At 61.7% G+C, this 21,078-nt stretch overlaps 2 protein-coding genes across 8 annotated transcripts in view; one reads left to right on the forward strand and one right to left on the reverse strand.

The window, feature by feature from the left end:
- The window catches only part of RNF123 (ring finger protein 123), a 27,217-nt gene extending 10,068 nt beyond the window's left edge, over window positions 1-17,149 (reverse strand). The window contains exons 1-26 of one of the 5 annotated variants that reach the window (XM_070360396.1): window positions 17,010-17,149; window positions 13,101-13,218; window positions 12,764-12,848; window positions 10,100-10,182; window positions 9,879-9,973; window positions 9,487-9,541; window positions 9,285-9,370; window positions 8,924-9,010; window positions 8,643-8,710; window positions 8,323-8,448; window positions 7,837-7,951; window positions 7,648-7,752; window positions 7,114-7,239; window positions 6,913-7,005; window positions 6,768-6,841; window positions 5,961-6,078; window positions 5,699-5,792; window positions 5,451-5,512; window positions 5,191-5,262; window positions 4,885-5,005; window positions 4,272-4,373; window positions 2,934-3,040; window positions 2,368-2,566; window positions 1,855-2,000; window positions 1,477-1,560; window positions 624-731 (exon numbers count right to left, since the gene is read on the reverse strand). In XM_070360396.1, the coding sequence (XP_070216497.1) occupies window positions 624-731; window positions 1,477-1,560; window positions 1,855-2,000; window positions 2,368-2,566; window positions 2,934-3,040; window positions 4,272-4,373; window positions 4,885-5,005; window positions 5,191-5,262; window positions 5,451-5,512; window positions 5,699-5,792; window positions 5,961-6,078; window positions 6,768-6,841; window positions 6,913-7,005; window positions 7,114-7,239; window positions 7,648-7,752; window positions 7,837-7,951; window positions 8,323-8,448; window positions 8,643-8,710; window positions 8,924-9,010; window positions 9,285-9,370; window positions 9,487-9,541; window positions 9,879-9,973; window positions 10,100-10,182; window positions 12,764-12,848; window positions 13,101-13,182 (2,493 nt within the window). In that variant the 5' untranslated portion in view covers window positions 13,183-13,218; window positions 17,010-17,149. Of the gene's footprint in view, window positions 1-623; window positions 732-1,476; window positions 1,561-1,854; window positions 2,001-2,367; window positions 2,567-2,925; window positions 3,041-4,271; window positions 4,374-4,884; window positions 5,006-5,190; window positions 5,263-5,450; window positions 5,513-5,698; window positions 5,793-5,960; window positions 6,079-6,767; window positions 6,842-6,912; window positions 7,006-7,113; window positions 7,240-7,647; window positions 7,753-7,836; window positions 7,952-8,322; window positions 8,449-8,642; window positions 8,711-8,923; window positions 9,011-9,284; window positions 9,371-9,486; window positions 9,542-9,878; window positions 9,974-10,099; window positions 10,183-12,763; window positions 12,849-13,100; window positions 13,219-14,474; window positions 14,736-14,822; window positions 14,941-17,009 lie in introns of those variants that run through there. The other 4 variants (XM_070360395.1, XM_070360399.1, XM_070360398.1 and 1 more) reach the window with 4 other exon arrangements.
- MST1 (macrophage stimulating 1) lies at window positions 15,728-20,739 on the forward strand. Of its 3 annotated transcripts, none has more exons than XM_070360404.1 (18): window positions 15,728-15,850; window positions 16,722-16,869; window positions 16,948-17,060; window positions 17,141-17,255; window positions 17,345-17,481; window positions 17,564-17,680; window positions 17,828-17,953; window positions 18,124-18,292; window positions 18,463-18,593; window positions 18,680-18,782; window positions 18,930-19,066; window positions 19,154-19,189; window positions 19,281-19,401; window positions 19,560-19,637; window positions 19,780-19,926; window positions 20,007-20,113; window positions 20,213-20,352; window positions 20,445-20,737. In XM_070360404.1, exons 1-18 carry the CDS (start codon window positions 15,757-15,759, stop codon window positions 20,604-20,606), a joined length of 2,181 nt encoding a protein of 726 aa, XP_070216505.1. In that variant the 5' UTR covers window positions 15,728-15,756; the 3' UTR covers window positions 20,607-20,737. The 3 variants fall into 3 exon arrangements, with proteins under 3 accessions (XP_070216505.1, XP_070216503.1, XP_070216504.1); XM_070360402.1 differs by having other exon boundaries at window positions 17,564-17,684; window positions 17,828-17,946; window positions 20,445-20,729; XM_070360403.1 differs by lacking the exons at window positions 18,463-18,593; window positions 18,680-18,782 and having other exon boundaries at window positions 17,564-17,684; window positions 17,828-17,946; window positions 20,445-20,739.
- Window positions 20,740-21,078: the final 339 nt, after the last annotated feature.

Consider the following 21,078-nt stretch of genomic DNA (forward strand, 5'->3'; position numbering starts at 1 on the left):
GAGCATCCAGGGGCGCTCGCTTGGTTGCAGGGGAGATGCCAGGGCAGCTGGGGAGATAAAACAAGTGCTGTGGGGCCAGGGCCGGGAGACGGGTGTCGAAACAGTCACAGCAGGAGTGCACTGTCTGTTCGTCTGTCCTGGAAGGGCAGACTCAGCTTTCTGGTTTGTTTCTGAACTACCAGGTCACGAAGGCATGTGACATTCTCCAGGATCTGGGCATATTATTCAATGAATGAGGGAATGAATGAGTGAGGAGGGAACAAGCCAGTGTCCTTAACAGCAGGGGATGGAGGGAGTGCGAGAAGCAGACTGAGGCTGGGGAGGCCAAGCGCCCTGGTCGCGCTGGGAGAAGAGCAGGAGAGGCAGCAGGCCCGGGGGCAGGCGGGACAGACTGGTCCTCCAAGGGGGACCATGAGAGCTAGAACGGGGAACTGCGGCCCACAGACGGCATCTGCTTGAGTTCACGGGCATGAAAAGATAGGGGTTATGGCATGGGGTGGGACAGAGCCTGAGGAGGTGGGAGGGGGCAGGTGTGTGCCCGAGGCCAGCAGCACCCGGCCTAGCCAGTGGCCAGCCCATGAGCCGGCAGAGGGAGCAGCCACGGGCCGAGGCCCCCTGCTCACCTGGGAGTACACGGCGGCGTGGACCCAGGCCAGGCGGCGGCTCAGGTGGTCCAGCTTTTCTGAGAAGACCTTCTGGCTCTTGCTCAGCTCTGCCAAGATGTCCTTCCTCTGCCACCCAAGGAGGAGGAGCAGAGGGCAGTCAGCACAGGGTCCCGTGCCCAGACCCACGCAGCTTGGCGGGGCCCAATGTGCCCAGGGCAGGCACAGGGCAGGGTGGACCCGGCTCCACTCTTCAAAACCCTCCTCAGTCTGACCTGCCGGTGGGCTTGGGCAAGCCAGGGCCTCGGGGCCCCTCAGAGCGTGGATATGGGGCTGAGCTGAGCGCATGGTGGGGCTCCCCCAGGAATGCCAGGCTAGAACTGCAGCTCTGACAGCTGCTTTTGCCCTGAACAAGTCCTGGCTCTGTGGGCAGGCAGGTGTGGGCTGGGGGCTGCCCGGACAGGGAATGGCTCTGGTCCCCAGCTTGGAGAGCTATGGCACAGGGACTCCAGAGGAGGCAGGGCGGCAGGCCCTGCTTCCTGCTGACTCTGCATGTGGCCGAGGAAGCACTCGGGGCGAATCCATAATTGATGAGGAGAGTGGGTGTGCGTGAGCACTTAGTGGCCGGGTGCGGGCACCTTGGCACAGGCCATGGTTCGCTAACAGGGCTCAGGCCGGGCCTGGCCCTGCTGCCGGCCCCACTCTCACTGCCGTGGGCCGGCCAGGGCAGGGGGTGGGGACAGGGGAGCTGCTGGGCAGCCCTCAGGGCCAAGGAGCAGGTTTCCCTCGTGGGCCGCCCTGGGGACCCCCAGCGAGCGAGCCGCCCTCTGCCACAGCCTGCCCTCCCCAAGTGCCACCTGCCCGCCCACCTTACCCGCTTGGGGCACCGGCGGAGCTTGTCCTCTGTGTCCCGCAGGGCCATCGCGTACTCGTTGACATCATCGGACACTCCCACCATCTAGAGCACCAGAGAGCGGACACCACATGTCCAGGGGGACCCTTAGGCACCTCGCACATGGTTCTCCACACACAGCCCAGACCCCAGCCCCACCAAACCGGTTCTTCACCTTAGGAGGACAGCCCCCTCCCACAGAAGTCAATCGGGTCAGGCCCAAAGGGCAGAAACACTAGTCTTGCTGTGACATATGCTCACGCGCACAGCTGTGCCCAAGCACCCCTGCAGAAAGTGGGTTCGTGGGCACACACAGACGCATGCAGACACACAGAACCACGTGACACGCGTGTGCGAGACCTTGCCCAACTGCTGGTGAACACTGAGGTTATACATCATGACGACGCCATCTAGGACTTCCAGCAGGGAGTTCTCGGTGAGGGGATGCTCAGGTTCCTCGGGGGGCCGCCCCACCAGCAGGCCCTCATTCCACTGGCTACCCTCGACTAGGGAACAGGGGAAGGACAAGGACAGGGTCAGGGTCAGGGTCGGGGCCATTCCAGTTCTCGTCTAAGCCTATGGAGCCAGGAGGGGCCTCGCAGCAGAAGGGAGCCCTCACCCGCTGCCCAGGCCCCAGGACGGACCTGCAGGGAGAATGTGGGAGCCAGGCGGGCGCGGGGAAGGTCCTGCCTCCAGGACCTATTTCTGTAGCATTGATCTCCCGCCCTCAGAGTGCACTTCCCATACCCTTGAGATGCTGCCAGGCCACAGGACCAGGAGGGAACGGGTGTACTTGGCTTTGCGAGGGGGAAGAGTCTCACAGGACAGAAGGTTCCGTCAGGGGGGCCCCGCCCGGCCCTGCCTGGCACCTACTGTCCTCACGGGTCCTCTGCTCTGCGCTCAGCGTGCGGACCTTCACTTTCTCCGAGGCACTCAGGGGCCGCCGTGGGGTCATCAGGCTCACAGCTGCGGTGCTGAGGAAGCGGTTGGCTCGGCCCAGGGTTGGAGAACTGAGCCAGCCGGGCCGAGGCAGGGGCAGCGCACCCCCCACGGCCAGGGCCTGCATGGGGCGCTGCGGTGGAGAGAGGAGGCCAGACTCCACTCAACAATCCCAGGGCCTGGGCCCGCTCTGGGCTCCCTTGACTCGTGGGCGGGGGATAGACTCCACAGGGCCCCGTTTACCGCATGGCTGCACCTCGTCCTCCAACTGCCCCCGCCCAGCCTTCACTGTGCCTCTCAAGGCCCGGGGTCTCATACGGCCTCAGCAGCTGGCAGCCCTCCCACCACACCGGCCCTCCAAGCCTCCCCTACAGCACGGGACCCTGCCGGGGGACAAGCTCCTTGCCAGCATGGACGGGGAGATGGCCTGTGTGACACTCCAGCCCTGATGCTAGAGGGACAGCCCAACACAAAGCCCCCGCCTGCCCCTACCGCGGCACCTGGGCCGCAGCTGGGGCTGGCTCCTCGTCCTCGTCCAGGTCATCCATGGTGGTCGCCTGGAGCTCCAGCGGGTCGATCAGGATGTTGGCCTTGGAGGCAAGGTCATCTAGGAGGAAGGGCAGGAAGGCTCTCAGGCTAGTGGAGGGGAGAGGGGTCACAGGAGGAGCCGCCCCGGCACCCTCAGCGAGAGCGTGCCGGAGTCACATTGACCACAGTGCCTGTGCCTTGTCGTCCACCTGCTCCAACCCAGCCTTCACTCCGCACCGTAAGGCCCTGGGTCTCGTGGGGCAAGTTCTGCTGAGTGAGGCAGGAGGCTCTCCCGTTGCTCCCTCTGTCTTTATCTCCGTGACCTCACTCTGTCCAGGGACCCCCTACTCCTCTGACTTACCTCCTTGTCCTGCTCCGTAAACTGAAGCTGATCCAGAGCTGTCCGGGCCTCACTGTAGACCTGTCTCCACCTCTATTCTGACAGCCAGACATAGCAGCTCTGCCTCCAGCCCAGGCCTTCATCCTGGCTGCATTGCTGGGCCCTCAAACACACCGCACTACCCTCTCCTGCAGCTCCTGTTCCTGAGGGGGCCTCAATCCCACAGCCTCTGGCAGGAAGCCTGGGCTCATCCTTGACCCCCTCCCTCCCCCCCACATCCTCCCATCTCCTCTGCTGCCTGGACGACTTTGCTTCCTTGTCTCCTTCTGGGCCCTTGCACTCCACCCTCCATACCCCAGTGTCCAGAGGGAGCTTCTTACGATGCAGACTCCCAACCCCAACCTTGCTCCTCTGCTTCAGGACCTTCCGAAGCTACCCCTGTCCCTGAAGGAGCCTCCAGCAACTCTGTAGCCCACAGGACTTCAGACTCCGCCGTGCAGACTCCCAGGCCTCGTCTCCCATCGCTTCCCGCCTCTCATTTTCCTCTCTGGCACACCGGCTCTGGCACACCTCTCCAGGCTGTGCTGGGCTGCCGCTGGCACCTCTGCCACTGTTCACACTGTGCCCTCCGCCCTCTGCACCGGAGCCGCTTGTGCTCAACCTCGAAAGCAGCTCAAGCAGCAAACATGCGCCACCTCACCCCACGCCACGCCTCACCGAGACCCCGAGGTTCCCCTCCCCCTGCTCCATCAGCCCTGGATTTCATGACAGGGCTCCCAGACCTCCTCTGGGGTGGATGCAGGGGAAGGAATAGCCGGACGACAGCCGGAGGCAAGGAGGGAGAGCAGCATCTTCCCCGCTGAGCAGGTGGGAAGCTCAGGCGCCCTCTGGTGGACATAGCGCAGCTCAGCAGTCAAGGCAGGGCTGGCTCAGGAGCTGCCCTGCTCACCACCCACAGGCCCACGCACACCTTTGAGCGTCTTCCGAAGGTGTGAAAGGAGGCCTCCGAGGCGCTGCAGGTCGAAGTAGTCCACCTTGCCGTTATAGAAGATCTGGGGTGGGACGTAGGCCTCTGCGAGGTCAGACCAGCAGTCAGAGCCCAGCAGGACCCCTGGCCTAGGCCACCAACCTGACCAGCCTTCCCCTACAACTCCTGCCCTCTGCCGTTTCACGCCAGTTCCAGGAACAGCACAACTTGGGATGAAGGGGGCATTCTTGGTTGTGCGTCACCCAGGGGAGAATCAGAGGGCCCTGACCCAGCCCTGTGGGAGATCCCCCAATCCAGGCTGCTCCCACTGAGTCTAGAGGACTCTGTTCCACGCAAATGCAGGGCCCCCAACACCTCAGAGCCCACCCAAGGCAACCCCGACGAAGGGATGGGCGGGCAAGGACCGAGGAAAGGGGCCTATGGAGGACAGGAAGCTGGGGACCATCAGAGCAAACACTGTGCCCCAGGGAGCAGGGCTCCATCAGGCAGGAGGCCTGGGACAGTGCCCCCAGCCCTGGCCTCAGCCAACGCCCAGAGGCTGCCCGGTGTCCAGCTCTGCCCAGCGCCTGCCATGTGGGGCCCGGGTCACACTCACCCTCACTGAAGGAGGTGCGTGGTTTCGAAGCCTTGTACTCGTCCCAGTAGAAGCGCAGGGCTGAGATCAAGCGGTGCAGGAAGCAGACCATGTACTCGGGGGGGCAGAGCATGGGTGTGTTCTGTAGACACAGGTGAGAGACACATGTCTGTGTGGCCCAGGGGCCAGCCTGCTCCTCATCCGAGGCCCTGCCCTGGGACCCGGGACTCAGTGGGGAGGGCAGGGCAGCAGGGGACGAGCAGACGGTGCCCGAAGCCAGGTGCAAACCACACGACACAGCTGGGGGGCCGTGGTGGGGACACCTACCCCCCGGCCGCTGGCATTCTCCTGCAGAAACTTCCGGAACTTGGTCAGGAAGATGTACCTGGAAGCTTCACCCTTTGGGGGAGGGAAAGCTGAGGCTGTGAGGAACTGAGGACGCTGGCCCCAGGCTGGACCCAGTGGTGCGTCCCAGCCCCCGCCCTGCACCCTGCCACAGGGCCCATGCCAGCCCTGCCCTCTGGGTCTCTGGGGCCCGTCTGGCACCCTCCCCACCAGGGACGCAGGCAGGCCTGGGAGTCACTCACCCCGTTGTTATCCTTATTGTTCAGCAGCAGCTTCAGGATCTGGGCCTGTAGTTCTTCCACCACTGGGGGTGGGGTGGAGAGCAGGACACCCTCAGGCTCCCGGAGACGGGCAGGGGAGCAGCTTTGGATCAGGGCTCCACCACCAGGGATCCCTGCGTCCCACCTAGGCATGCTCTCCACGAAGTGCCCCAAGTACACCTGCACGCAAATCCTCCACCCCCACCCAGTGCCCAAGGCTGGGGGCCAACCTTCAATGCGCTTCTTGAGCCTCTGGCAGCCCCGTTCGTAGGCACGCCGCCGGAGCCTCTCCTCAGAGGTCTCTTCCCTCACCTCCTCTTTGCCCTGGGCAGGGGCAGGGGGATCCGAGACAGCAAGACTCACCCAGGACCCAGGAGACCCCTGCTCCAGCCCTCAGCCCAGGAAGTGGCCTCGTGTGCCAAGCACAGGTGGTTCAGACAGCCCAGGTCAGCCCTCGCTGAGACCGCGCCCACCCGCCTCAGGCCTGCTCACCTCCCTGGGGGAGCGGTGGGGCCACCACGTGGTCGGGATAAGCTCCTGGAGGCCAGCCTCCTCCACACGCAGTGGGCTCTTGATATAAAAGAAGACGACAGACCGCAGCACATCGAAGCTGGTGGTCGTCAAGGCAGAGCTCCACTCACTGCCAGGGCCCCGGACACCCTCGCGAGTCCTCCCTGGGAAGCCCTCCCAGAGCCTGCCCGCCTCCCTCCCAGGGGCCCGTGGCTGCTGTGTGCCTGTCTGCCCTGCCTGTGAGCCCTGAGAAAGGGCTGTGGTTGTCAATTCCCTGCCCAATTCCCTGCAAGCACCCAATCACGGCTTGTCACAGGAGAAGATGCTGGGACAGCTGGGCGGAGGGCTGTGGCCTATCCATATGCTTCTGCCTCCTAGAGGCTGAGGACCCCAGAGAGACAGGACAGCTACCGGCACAGGCTTCCCAGCCAGGGGCCCGAAACCACGCTCTCTTTCCTACTCCTGCCATTCTCCATGTTTTTCTGGAAACACAAGAGCTGACTCCATAAAGAAGGTCTCGCAGGAACATCCGCCATGGACCACAGATAAAAGTGCGGCACTTTGGCTGAAGAGTGCAGGCGCGGGTGGCACCTCACTCACCTCTGCGTAGCGCTACCCTCCCTGCTCTGGAGAGAAAGTGCTGGAAGGCTGAGTCCTGAAACAAGGTGGCTCTGGCCCTCCTGAGCCTCCGTGGCGAGCCCTGGCTGAAGGCACACCGCCCTCCCAGGGCCTCCGCTGACCCCAGCGGGCACCGCAGGGCTGGCCTGCCTGGCAGCAAGGGGAGGATACAGGACGTTGCTAAGCAGAAACTTGCGGGATTTCTCGTGACTGAGGATGGCGATGGTGAGCCGCAGGTAGTGGATCTGTGGGGAGAGGGTGCTCAGAGGGGGCGGGGGAGGCCTGGGGGGCTCAGGGCTGGGGCGGGAGCTCCCACCTGCAGGCTCAGGTCGGGGACGATGGGCGAGAAGCGGTACAGCCGCAACAGGGACATCATCAGCTGCTTGAGGCAGTCCTGCACCTCGTAGTCCTGGAAGAGGGGTCAGGTTGCACGGCGAGCCGCCGAGGGCAGCCCCGAGCCAGCCGTCCGCGCGGCCTTCTCCGATACCTGCCCGCACCTCCCCCGTCCTGGCCTCACCTCCATGAAGAGCCACAGGAGGTCCAGGACGTGGTGTACCACGGTCTGCGCCTGCTCGGGGGGGCCCGCCTCCACGACGCCCAGCAGGAAGCTCATAAGCACGGCCTCCACCACGTACACCTCGCACTGCACCAGGGCCGGGTGCTGGTGAGGCGGCGGCCTTCTATCCCTCTCAGGCCGCCCCCCACCCCCACCCCACCCTGCTCCTGGGCCCCCTGGAGGACCCCTAAGACATGGAGGAGCCCTTCCGGGGTCTGATGGAGACACAGGAAAGGCCGCTGCCCCACGGCCCCTCTGGGGCTCTGCAAAGGCTGTTCCCTTGGCCTCGGATGTCACCACCCCTGGATCTTTTCTAGAAAGCCCGATACCCTCAGCTGGAAGCATCTCCTCCTCCCCGCCCCCGCTGCCCCATGACATCCTTGAGGTCTGAGAGCTCTGGTCATGGGGGTCCTGCCAGGTGAGGCGACTGGACCTCACACACCTCAGCACCCCAGCCCTCAACCTGGGCCTTTCCCCTCCCTCACATCCCCTCACCAGGAGCGGTGCAAAGTGATGGAAGATGTGGGCCAGGGTGAGGAGGACGGTGGGCTGTCCCTGCAACTGCCACTCAGAGCTCTCCTTCTCCACCAGCCGCCCTTCCTGGGGATGCGGGGGAGGAGAGGACGGTGAGGGGCGGAGGGCTGCAGAAAGCCCCCAGCCCACCCAGCCCGGATGCCGGCTCACCACGGGGTCCAGCTCCATGCTGAGCACTGCCCGGAAGCAGCCCAGCAACCTCTGTGCCCGCACCAGGCTGGTGCTCGGCGGGTCCTGCAGGGGCCGGTAGCCCGCCACTGGGTAGGTACCACCGAGTTAAGCCAGCAACAGCTGCTCTGTGGCTCAGCACGCCCACCGCTCCCGCCAAGACCCCTGCGGTGGGGCCTGGGCTCCAGGGCAGGGCTGTGAGGTCAGACTGCCTAGTCTGCACCACACCCCTCCCTCCCCTTTCTCTGTGGACTGAACCTCCACTTGCCACTTCATGCTCTTCACTGTTCAACTAAAGCAACGATGGTTAGTGTAAGCATCATCCTTGACATTCACCTAAGCCTACCCGTTCACTCCTCACGGCAGCAGGGCCCGCCCCAGCCCACAGAGCTCTGGGAGCAGGGAGCCCTGCTCCTAACTTCCTCAAGCGCACCCAAGCGGCCCACTGCCTTCTTCATAAAAGGATATCGCAGCGGACGGCTGCCAAAGTTGAACGCCACAGACTCCTTAAAGGAGAGGCTGATGGCTGGGAAGTAAGCCATGCCCAGGCCCCTGGATAAGTTCTCAAAGGCGGTGCCCAGTGACACACCATTCCTGGAGCAGAAAGGAGGGCCCGTGAGCCAGGGCTAAGAAAGAAGGAGGTAGCTGAAAGGGACCCGTGAGCAGCCCTCTGTCGGGGCTGCCCACCCTCCGGCTGCCAGAGCCAAAGCCCTTACAGTAGGGCCTGGACCGTGAGGGCAGCCTGGGGTGCCCCAGAGGCCAGGCCTGGGGACAGAGGGGAGACTCACAGGGAGAAGGACAGAGTGCCTTCATCCAGGTCGATCAGGCAGCTCACGATGTCCCCCGCTGCCCATGCCTGCCAGGGGAGGACGCCGTGCAGATGAGCAGGAGCCCAGGGCCCTGCCCACGCTGCCCCTCCACCTGCGTCTGCACTGCACCAGGGGAGACTGGCCCCAGGACAGAGGACCTGAGTCCGTGCCCCCTGTGGTGCCCTCCACCCCCTCACTGCTGCCCGCACCGAGCCACGGGAGGGGCAGAGGGCAGGTGGCAGCTGGTGAGGTGGCCTCACCTTTCCGTAGTTCGTTGTGGTCACGTTCCACTTGCGTACCCGGTTGCCGTCGTAGGCATAGGAGTTGTGTGTATCTCCAACCCCCTCCTAGGGAGGAGCCATCCATGAGGTCCGGGGAGTGGGGAGGGGCAGGACCAGAGCCCGCCAGGCACCAGCCTTGGACCCACACGGCTCTACTGAAGGGGGCTGATGCGCCCAGGGAAGGCAGGAGGGCTGTTTTGGGGCCGCGGTGTCCTGGGATGGGGTGGGACATGGTCCTCCTCCCGAGGACAGTCCAGGTGAGGGTCCTCAAAGGACCGCATTGGGCTGGGGGTTGCCTGAGCCCTGCTGAGGCCTGGGCAGGGCCCCTCTCCGCCGGTACCTCCTGATTGAAGCGGCAGTTGATTGTGCACCAGCCAATCTGCATGAGCCCCTGGGAGGAGATGAGCACCTCGTAGATCCATTTCCCTGGAAAGAGTCGTGTCAGACCCTGCAGGGTTTTAAACAAAAACTGCCTCCTGCCTGAGGCCTGGGCCCTCGAACTCCCTGCCAGCTCCCTGGGCCATGGTGGAGCATGGTCTCACCTTTGTACACACACGTGGTGGAGCGGATCGTCCCAAAGTTGCTGTGTCCAATCACCTGGGTGGGGAGCAGGGGGTGGTGAGCCTCCTCCTGGGCACACGGGGGCCTCCCCAAGGGAGCACAGTCCCATGCCAACTCGGCTCGCCTCAGTGGCGACACCTGTCGTGGCCAATGCTGAACCGTGCCGGAACAGGGCGGAAGGGCCCAGGCCCGGGTCAGGAGGGATCCTGGGCTGGAAGCATGATGGGAGGGGGCTGTGTTGGGAAGACCTCGGGGTTGGGGTCACACCAAGAGCGTTTCGGGGCTACTGTCAGGAAGGTTTGGGGGATGGGGACTCAATGGGCCACATCAGGAGGGGCTTGGATATGGGGCCCCAGGCCTTGCCCTTGCTCACCCCCAAGAGGTCATCATCCACTAGAAGCAGCCCTTCAAAGCCACCTGTGTGGTCGAGGACCACAGTGGACGGGCCAAGCCGCCCCTCAACCTGTTCTGAAAAACAGAGAAGAGGGTGAGGGGTTGGGCCGGGCACAGGCTCAGGCAGACACAGAGAGGGCACCGAGCCCCCCAGGCCCACCCAGCCCCCGAACCCCCTTCTAGATTGACGCTGTCATCTACCCTGGCTCTCCTCGTCTTCCTTGTCATCCACATGTAACAGCTGGTCCAGATGCTCTGGCAGGTTCTGGAAGTTCAGGGGTTTCCTGGGGAGAGTGAGAGGCTGAGAGGGGGCCCCCAAGTCCTTGAAACCAGCCAGATGACGCCAAACCCCTCTCCCAGTCCCCTTCTCCTGAGCTGAGGAGGGTGGCTGCCCAGACTCCAGAACAAGGGGTGTGCCAGTCCCACATTCTGGGATGCTGGGGGTCAGAGACTGGGTTATCCACTAAACTTGGAGCATTGCAAGACTGATTTGAAAAGAAAAAAGAAGAAGAAGGAAGATCCCTCTGTCAGCCTTAATCCCCTCATCTGTACAAATGGAGCAGCTGTATGTCAGAGATACTGTGAAGAGTCCGAGCAATAATGCTCCCTGTGCAGCCCAGGACCTGCCCACTCCTGAAGGTGGCTTGTTGATTACGCCTGGGCCAGGAGGGCTGGGAGAAGCGCAGAACCCCAGGATGCTCAGTACCAAGACCAGCCAGTCCAATCCTTGACCCCAGGTCTGTGGTCCCATCCAGGGAAGCCTGTGTGTTGAATGAGACATGTCCTGGGAGGATGCAGGGCTCAGCCCTCTTAGCTTCTGGCTGGCTGTGTCCTGGACCCACCTGCAGAGGAGAGGAGAGCACACGGCAGGCCACCTGCCCCGGCCAGAGGGGCCGGGAGGATGTGTCTGAGTGGCCCCCTCATCCTCCCAGCACACATGCCCAGAGGAGAAAGAGCTCTGCCTAATGCTGGCCAGCTAATCCTGAGCTCAGCTGCTAAGAATAGCCAGGAATGAGGTGGTGGTAACTAGCAGGGCTCCAGGAGCAGAGGCCCAAGGCCCATCCGGATCCAGCCCACAGACTGCTGGCACCTGCTCTTCCATGTCGAATCCCAGGTCACAGCCTGCTCACCGCCCGAGAGGTCAGGCCCTGGAAGAGCACATGGATGGGCCAGCACACCGACTCTATGGCTAAGTAGCTTCAGCCCAGGCCCAGGGGCCGTATGTTCCCACACCATGAGCTACAACTGACCTTGAGCTGCAAGAAGGAGAGACTCACGAAGCCTCCTCCCCACTGCTGTGGAGCCCCAGGTCAAGGCCAGGAGGCAGCTGTGCAGTGGGGTGCCTTGCCAGTAATGTGGAAGGCTGGAGCCCCTCTGTGTCTTAACACCCCCAGCGGGCCCACAGATCAAGCAGGCTTCCTCAAGGGCACTTCTTACAGGCCCACGCTGGGAGGGCTGCCCCAGTCCTGTGCCTGCTTTTAAGAGCAGCTGCGGGCAGGCAGTCTGAGACTCGGCCTCAGTGAATGCCTGCAGCACCTCCCATTTGGCCACCCTCAGCCCTGGCCTGGCCTTTCTGGCCTGCCCAGGTCCTGACCCAGAATTCTGCGTCCCCAGCACCACTGACTAACGGCTCCGCCACCTGCTCTCACTCCTGGCAATAGCGGTGCCAGTGGCAGCAGGATCACTCCTGCTGTCACATGAGGGAGGGATCGGGTGGCCTGGGGACAGGCCAGGACTGGGGCTGGGATAGAGGCGGGCCCAGCCCTCCACAAGTGGAAACCCTTTGGCCACCATGGCTGCTAAAATGGAAGGGGGGCCCTTTGGGCCTGCCCAGTGAGCAGAGACTGTGCAAGACAGAACACGGCCGGCTGGCGAGGGAGCTGAGACACAGGGACACCCATGCCTCACTGCAGGAGGAAGAATGTTCAGAACCCTTTGAAGAAGAAGAAATTCACCAGCAGTCCTACGAGTGACTGAGATTCAAACACTCCAGGCACGTGATCCCAACCCTGGGCGTCCATGCAGCACTGTTTACAAAAACCAAAGCCCCCCAAACCAGGGCAGTGCTCAGGCAGATTCCTGGCCCTAAAAGATGCCCACCAGTATCAATCTGTAGCGTAGAAAACCAGGCAGGAATAACCTCTGATGACAAAAACAGGATTTAAAACTCCGATAAGCTTTTGGGGTATGTCCATGCAGTGATGGTTTCTCAGGTTATCTGTGTCACAGCTTACTAGATGGTGTGCTTTAAATACACGCAGTTTATGGTATGCCACTTATTCCTCAATAACTTTAAAGAAACTGACAGTGACAAAAATTTTAAGCAAATTTCGCACACGACAAAACCCAAACTGCATACATTATGAGATAACACAAAATGGAATCATGAGCGGTCGTTTATATTAGAAGAAGATGGCAGATGCTTTTGCTTCTACAAGTTGCTGCTAAACTGCACTTATAACTTGGAAATAAGCTCAACTTAAATACATTAAATGTACAGGGAATAAAGGGCTGGTGGAGTCTGCATATTATAGATCCAGCAGAGGCTACAGAGGGCCAGGGTGCGTTGGAGGTAAGGGCAGGGGCGCACAGACCAGATGCTGCGTGTAGAGCAGGTGTGAAGTGCCACACTGAGGACTAAGCCTGCACCGTGCCCCTGACCTCCGCTACTCCCTCAAGGGAGGTACCAGCACCGCCAGGGCAGAGACTCTGGTACTCTCTGGGCCACAGGTCTCGCAGTCAGGAGCATCAGAGCGAGGACAGAACGCAAGCCAGCCTCCCCAGAGCCCAGCCTCCCTCCCCACACCCCAGCCTCCTGCCTCTGGTCTGGCCCCGCAGAGGAAGGGGAGAGCCATCCGGCCATACCTGCTGGTGGCTGCCGCGGGTCTGTGATCAGGAGAGGCAAAGACACGGTGCAGGTAGTCGCTCAGCAGCTTCTCATGCACGATGCCTGGGCCACAGGTTAGAAGGGAGAAAGGACGCATGGTCAGTGTGGCTCCCAGCCCCTGCCAGCACACAGGCCAGAGGAGCAGTCCCGGTGGGTGCCCTGCTCCATGGCTGCTGGTGGAGAAGAGGCGGCTCATAGGTCCAGGGAGGTGCAAGAGGGCCTGGGGCTCAATGGACCCGGGACATGCTTGCCTCTGTGTCTTCTTCCTGCTTCCCTCAACACTGGGAGCCTCCTCCCTGCCCTGCCAGCCCTTACCTGTGACCCTGGATCTCTCAGCATCTGAAGTCAGTTTGTAGCTCTTGCGCGAGAAAGCCATGCCGCCCTCCTTGGACGCCATCTTTCATCTCTTGTGGGCAGCCTGTAGTCCTGAGGGCTTAAGCAGAGGCAGAGCCTGTCTATTCGAAGGAAGCCAAGGGCTCCCATGTTGACCTCAATCCTGGGGTGTCAGGAAGGCCTAGGAACAGGTGAAGCCGCTGCACGGGCACTCACACACGCATCAACCCAGGAAGTCTCTCACCGCTCTGCCAGACTCTGGGGCCCTCCAAGCAGGGGTTTCCCACTTCCTACACAGGGAGGGTGGGTGGGGGTCTGACGGTGGGACAGACCTCACCTGGCCCAGTGCTCACCCAGGCCCCAACAGGGAGCAGATGCCAGATATGTGTTTGTTAAACCAAACTAGTAACGAACGCCTCAACCCAGTGGGAAATCAGACCAAGGCGTCCAAAGGGAGGTGGCTCAGGAGCAGAGCTCCTGCATCCTTCTCAGCTATCAGCCACGCTGGGTCCAAATGTGGAAGAGAGAACCCTACACCTAGTCCACCATCCAAAGGCCTTGGTGCCATCTCCAGCTGCAAATCTTACTGACATCCAAGGCCAGGACCCCCTGCCTCAGTTCCAGGATCCTCCTCCCTTCTCTATTCCAAAGGTCTGCAAGTTTTCTTGTCCCTACTCACACACACAGCATCCTATCCCCTTACAGCAGCACCCCTGCCCTCATTACAGAACACACTGTTCCCACTGCTGTTCGTCCCTCACACACCATGGTGTTGCTACAGCTGCTTCCGAAGGGGCACTGAGTCGCTGGTGCCAGCCTTACTGATCTAGAGTTGTGCAGCCCAACACAGCAGCTACTAGCCACATGTGGCTCTTTAAATTTCAGTTCAAGTTTCAGAGGGCTTCCCAGGCAGAGCTAGTGGTAAAGAACCCGCCTGCCAATGCAGAAAGACCTAAGAGATGCGGGTTCAATCCCTGGGTCGGGAACAGTTAAAAAATTTTAAAGTCAATTTCTCAATTACAGCGGTCACGTTTCAAGGATTTCCGTGGCCCCATGTGGTTAATGGTTACTGGACTACACACCAAAAATAAAGAACATTGCCATCATCACAGAAAGTTCTATTAGTCGGTGCGGCTGTAGAGCCTAGTCCGCCAGCAATGCCTGAGACAGAACTCCTCTCTGTTATCTCACCCCAAACAGCTCCTCTGCTCCCGCCACACACTCTTGCCCGCTCCCAGTCGGCACCACGCCTGCCCCTCAGGAAGGCGACTCCCTGCCCTGCCGCCCAACACCGGCCCTCTGACACAGAGCAGGTGCACGACAGGTTAGACGTCGTCATGGAACCCATGAGCAAACCTCCAGACATCCACTCCAGGTGTCAGGTGTTGAGGACCCAGGTGGGAGGCGGGCCTTGACTTGCCCGGGGGCTCCCTGCCACGTCGTCCCGTTCAACCCCGCCGAGGGTTCCGGGCTCGGAACCGAAGCCACCCCCAAGGACGCGAGGGCACCGCTAGTCTCCCCCAAGTCGCCTCGGTCCCGGCCCCAAGCTCTGGCGGACCCTCCAGGCCAGCTCCGGCCCGGACTCCGGCACCACAGGCTGCGATCCCTCGCGCGGCGAGCACTTTCACAACTGGACGGGCCGGGGACGCAAGGGGAGCCACGGGGAAGCCCGCCCATCTCGGAACCCGGCCGCCCCTCACTCACCCCCCAGCCTCCGCCGCCGAGTCCCGGCTCACAACATCCGCCCAACACTCGACTACGGCGCCCGTCCGTGGCCAAACCGCGGGCCGCCGCGCACGCGCACGCGCACGCGCACGCGCACCGACCCGCGCCCGGCCTCCGCTAGGTGGCGCCCCTCTCTGTAGCCTCCAAGCCGGGATGTTCCCGGAGCCCGCCTCGCCCCGACTGCCCAACCTCTTTCGCCTCCGTCCCCTACCTGCGCGGGAGGAGCTCCTGGCCCAGCCGTGCCGTTAACGCTGTGTCCTGAGAGACCTTGGCCGCCTATCTTTCTACTCCTGCCCGTATTTGGAGATCCGGCCCAAAGGTCCGCTAGGACGTCCGAAAGGCTGCTCCTCCCAAGGGTCTCTGCCACCTGTCACCCTCACCTCCATTCAGGCCAGACGCGTGGCCTCGCTCACCTTTCCCAGGGATGGCACCTCTGGCCGGGCGAGGAGAGCTTCCCTGGGCTCTGCTGACAGAGGCGTAGGCAGACCTGCCCCCGTGGGGGCCCATCAGTCATCAAAGCAACAGGGAATTTTCTCCACTTTACAGGGGAAAGCTGAAACTCAGGAAAATTTAATATCATCACTTTAAGGCTGGAACCCTGGCCCCTGGCAGCAAGCATATCCATACAGCCCTTCCCTTCAGAGGGGCCTAGGCTGTGAGGGCTGCACACCCCCACCCCACAGCACCTCAAGTATCCCCAGTGAACCCTTCCAACACTGCCCACTATATTGGGAGGCTTCTTGGGGGTAACTATGCCAGAGTGAGGGCCCCTGTACCTCACCTAGGGGGCTTGAGACCTGGCACCACCCCCATTACTGCCACTGGGTCTCAGGTCAGATCCCAGCAAGCCTAGAGTGGGGGTGTGGAGACAGAGCCACCCAATCCCGTAGGGACAGGTTTCACAACTTCCCGGATGGGGCTGTGGTGGGTCACAGTGCAGCCTCCAGCCAGGAGGATGGGGTGGCTGCCACTCCTGCTGCTTCTGATATGGTTCTCAGGGGCCCCTGGTAAGTGCCCTTCCCCTCAGCCCTGATCCCCATCTGCCTTCAGAAAGGGGCCGGCCCCAGGCCCATCCTGCTATCTGAGCCAGGAACTTGCTTTCCTACTGAGCCTGTAGCAGTGAGTGACCTTGGCTTCTTTCACAGAGCTGGGCAGCCAAAGGAACACAAACACATTGCCTATTCAGGCCTGCGGTGAAATGTCTGCTGTAGCTTTGAGGCAGTGTTAGGACCATAGACACATACACACATGCAGGCATTTATCCCTTATGAACCAGACCTAATCCTCCTACCTAGCATATACCCTTATGCTGGTTAGGTGGCTCAGACAGTAAAGAATCTGTCTGCGATGCAGGAGACCTAGGTTGGGAAGATCCCCTGGAGAAGGAAATGGCAACCCACTCCAGTATTCTTGCCATGAGAATCCCATGGACAGAGGAGCTTGGCAGGCTACAGTCCATGGGGTCGCAAAGAGTTGGACAGGACTGAGCGACCAACACTTTCAGCATTTACCCTTATGCTGGTTAGAACTTAGACTTGGAGTCAGAATGCTTGGGTTGGGCCTTTGCCTTGTTAATAAGATAGCTCTGGGCCTTCACATCCTCACGTGAGAAACGAGCTAGCATAAGCTCCATAGGGCCAGCACCAGCAGGCACTGCGCTCAGAGTATATGTTTTACAGCTGAGCCCAGTGCCTTGCCCACTAAACAGGTGCACTAGTGATTACAGTCACGTCTGAGCCTGCTCCTCCCATCCAGTACAGGGGTCTGACCCTTGAAGGGTCACTGACCCACTCCAGAGGCCTTGTATTTTGATCTCCTGAATGAATAAAGTGTGCACATGCTGATATGCATGTGCTGATTCGCATGCCCACCCTGCAGGGCAGCGCTCGCCCTTGAATGACTTCCAGGTGCTTCGGGGTACGGAGCTGCAACACCTGCTACACTCAGTGGGGCCCGGGCCTTGGCAAGAAGATGTGGCAAATGCTGAGGAATGTGCAGGCCTCTGTGGGCCCCTCCTGGACTGCAGGTGAGTGGCCACTGGACCTAGATAAGACTGGAGGGAGCGGAACCTGGGCAATGGTGACCCTGTGCCTCTTCTTCCCAGGGCCTTCCACTACAACTTGAGCAGCCATGGTTGCCAGTTGCTGCCATGGACCCAGCACTCACCTCATACACGACTGCAGCGTTCCGGGCGCTGTGACCTCTTCCAAAAGAAAAGTGAGTGGCTGCGAAGGGTGCTCTGGGGAGAGGGCTGCTGAGGTCTCCAGCCTTATTGATTCTGGGTCTTTTGCTCCCAGACTATGTTCGCACCTGCATCGTGGACAACGGGGTCGAGTACCGGGGCACTGTGGCCATCACCGTGGGTGGCCTACCCTGCCAGCGCTGGAGCCACAGGTTTCCCAATGACCACAAGTGAGACAGACAGCAGCTTCCCTCTGCTTCTGCCCGCCTGGCGCCGCCCCCCCCCCCCCCCAGCTCGCACTGTATTGCTGCTCTCACAGGTTCACACCCACACTCCGGAACGGCTTGGAGGAGAACTTCTGCCGCAACCCGGACAGGGACCCGGGAGGTCCCTGGTGCTATACAACCGACCCTGCCGTGCGCTTCCAGAGCTGCGGCATAAAGTCCTGCCGAGAGGGTAAGCGGCTCCCGGTCAAGCCTGGGGCGGGAGGCGCGTGCCCACGCCCGTCCACGAACCCATCGGCCCCGTGTGTCTCCAGCCGCTTGCCTTTGGTGCAATGGCGAGGATTACCGCGGCTCAGTGGACAGCACCGAGTCAGGACGCGAATGTCAACGCTGGGACCTGCAGCACCCGCACCCACACCCCTTCGAGCCCGGCAAGTACGCGGGGGCGGGCTCGGCGCGAGAGGAGGGTGGGCAAGGGGAGGGCCGAGGTCTCCAGGGGCGGGGCGATAGAATGCCCAGTGGATGGGATCAGACAGGGGAGTACCAGGCTCTTGTTTACGCCTGGCCACCGCCCCCAGGTTTCTGGACAAAAATCTGGACGACAACTATTGCCGGAATCCGGACGGCTCGGAGCGGCCCTGGTGCTATACCACCGACCCGCAGATGGAGAGAGAGTTCTGCGACCTCCCCCGCTGCGGTACAGCGTGAGGGCGGGGCCTGGGAGGGCACCTGGGATACGTGGGGGCGTGGCCTGGGGGCGAGAGGCAGGGCTGGGCGTGACCCGGCGAAGGGCCAGAGACCCTGGGGCTCCGCACCAGCCCGCGACCGGGTCTCAGCTCCGACTCCGGCTCCGACCGGCCTCGGTCCATCCAAGGGTCCGAGGCACAGCCGAGCCAGGAAGCCACGACGCTCAACTGCTTCCGCGGAAAAGGCGAGGGCTACCGGGGCACAGTCAACACCACCGCCGCGGGCGTGCCCTGCCAGCGTTGGGATGCACAGCTCCCACATCAGCATCGCTTTGCGCCGGAAAAGTATGTGTGCAAGTGAGTTGGCTGGCAGCCACTGGGAGCTGAGTACTCCTGGGGATGGGACCTGAGGGGGTGTCCCGGGCGGCGCTTGAAGGAAGGCGAGACCTGGGGAGAAGCTGAAGGCTGGACTGCGGCTCCTGCTGGCGGGCTGGGACCCACCTGGGCTAAGCAGCGTGCCTGCTCAGAGACCTTCGGGAGAACTTCTGTCGAAACCCCGACGGATCGGAGGCGCCCTGGTGCTTCACATCGCGGCCTGGCATGCGCATGGCCTTCTGTTACCAGATCCGGCGCTGCACCGACGACGTGCGGCCCGAGGGTAAGGCCTAAGCTGGGGCTGGAGGCACGGAGCCAGAGGGCTAGGGCGAGAACCGGCTGACGGTCTCCCTTGTCCGCCCACTGCAGACTGCTATCATGGCGCGGGGGAACTGTACCGCGGCTCTGTTAGCAAGACCCGAAAGGGCATCCGGTGTCAGAACTGGTCGGCTGAGACGCCACATAAGCCGCAGTAAGCTTGTCCGCGCACCTGGCACCTCCCAGACCCAGGCCACAGGCCCCACCCGGGACAACGCCTAGGGTGCCAAGCCTAGGCATCTTGGTCAGTGCTTGGAGTGCTTGGGGTTACCCTTTGATCTTGCTCCCCTCTTCGGCCTAGGTTCAAGCACACTTCTGCCCCACACACGCCCCTGGAGGAAAACTTCTGCCGGAACCCAGACGGGGATAGTCACGGGCCCTGGTGCTACACCACGGACCCAGGGACTCCATTCGACTACTGTGCACTGCGGCGCTGTGGTAAGCACCCGCGACTCAACCCCGGCCCCGCCTTTAGCCTCCACTGCCAAAGGCTGGCTCCCTTAATGCTGAATTTGGATCTTTCAGATGATGACCAACAGCCGTCCATCCTGGAGACTGCACGTATGGACCTGGGCCAGGCGTTCCTTGTGGCCCCTTTGCACCCCCAGGTCCATCCAGTCGGGGGTCTCACCCAGCACACTCTGTCCCCCAGACCAGGTGCTGTTTGATAAATGTGGCAAGAGAGTGACACGAGTGGACCCGTTGCACTCCAAGCTGCGTGTGGTCGGGGGCCAGCCTGGGAACTCACCCTGGACAGTCAGCTTGCGCAACCGGTGAGGCATGACTGCCTGACTCCCCAAGATGGGCTGAAGCTATATCCTCTATGCCTGTGCCAGTAGCAGGGTGGGAACCTGCCCCCATCTGGAGGGGACCTGGAGATGGCAGGTCCAGCCTGGGTCTCAGGACCATTTCCTAACCCGCATTCCTGCAGGCAGGGCCAGCACTTCTGCGGAGGCTCCCTAGTGAAGGAGCAGTGGGTTCTGACTGCCCGGCAGTGTTTCTCCTCCTGGTGAGCCTCCCTTAGGTTTGGGGACCCAGTCCCAACCCCCAGCCTTCGTCTCCCCCTCAGCCACCTTCCCTGGCAAGTCACCAGGTGAGCGCTGGGCGGCAGACCCTGAGTCTCAACTCATCTAGCAGAGCTTCTCTCTCAGCCATATGTCTCTCGTGGGCTATGAGGTGTGGCTGGGCACCCTGTTCCAGGACCCACAGCCTGGGGAGCCAGACCTGCAGCACATCCCAATGGCCAAGATGGTCTGTGGGCCCTCTGGTTCCCAGCTTGTTCTGCTCAAGTTGGAGAGGTGTGTGAGAACTCAAGAGGGTGTGAGGTGGGGTTGGGCCTTGTGGCCTCAGACCCTGAAAGCCCTCATTCTCGCTCAAGACCTGTGATCCTGAACCAGCGTGTGGCCCTGATCTGCCTGCCCCCTGAGCGGTATGTGGTGCCTCCAGGCACCAGGTGTGAGATTGCAGGCTGGGGTGAGACCAAAGGTAAGAGAACAGCAGAGGCGTGGGCTTCTCCAGGCCAATAGGCCCCAACTTGGTTCCCACCCGCAGACCCTCTCCTTCTGCTCATTCCCTTCACCGTAGGTACAGGGGATGACACGGTCCTGAACATAGCCCTCCTGAGTGTCATCTCCAACCAGGAATGTAATGTCAAGCACCGAGGACGCGTACGGGAGAGTGAGATGTGTACTGCAGGACTGCTGGCCCCAGTGGGAGCCTGTGAGGTCAGTGGCAGGGTCCCTGGCCAGCTTCACCCCCGAGGGGGCTAGTCTCTGCCACAGCCCAGGCCCCCCTTACCAGTTCTTGCACCTACCAGGGTGACTACGGGGGCCCACTTGCCTGCTTTACTCATGACTGCTGGGTCCTGCAGGGAATTATAATCCCCAACCGAGTGTGCGCACGGCCCCGCTGGCCAGCCATCTTCATGCGTGTCTCTGTGTTTGTGGACTGGATTCACAAGGTCATGAGGCTGGGCTAGTCCCAGCCTCAATCCTGTGTGCCTTGGCAAGCCTGAAGCTTTCTGTCCGACATAAAGCCACCTTTCCTCTTGATGTCTGTGCAGGGTGCTTCTTAGCCTCTGCTTCTGGGGAATGAATTGGCAACCCCGCAGCAGGGCCTGCGTGACTCAAGCCCAGTACATCTTAGGCGGGGTGATCTGCCCTAGGACTGCCTTAACCTGTGGGTGCTATGGAAGGGCAGGGCCTCACTAGTCCCCTAAATCAATTGCAGGGAGGACAAAGTGGTGTAGGGCAGTTTCTAACACAAGGAGCTGCAGCTGAGGGAGCTAGCCTGGTGGAGAACTACTTGGCCAGGACAGGTGATAACTGAGCCTCTCACTGTCCCCTACCTCTCACCCTGGAGGTAGATGCCAACCTGATGGCTACCATACCCAGGGGCCTATAGTCTCTGAACCCCAAGGGTGGGGCTGGGGTTAGCGGTGGCTTGGTACA

The sequence above is a fragment of the Bos mutus genome, chromosome 22 (genome assembly GCF_027580195.1).
Source record: "Bos mutus isolate GX-2022 chromosome 22, NWIPB_WYAK_1.1, whole genome shotgun sequence".
NCBI lineage: Eukaryota > Metazoa > Chordata > Mammalia > Artiodactyla > Bovidae > Bos > Bos mutus.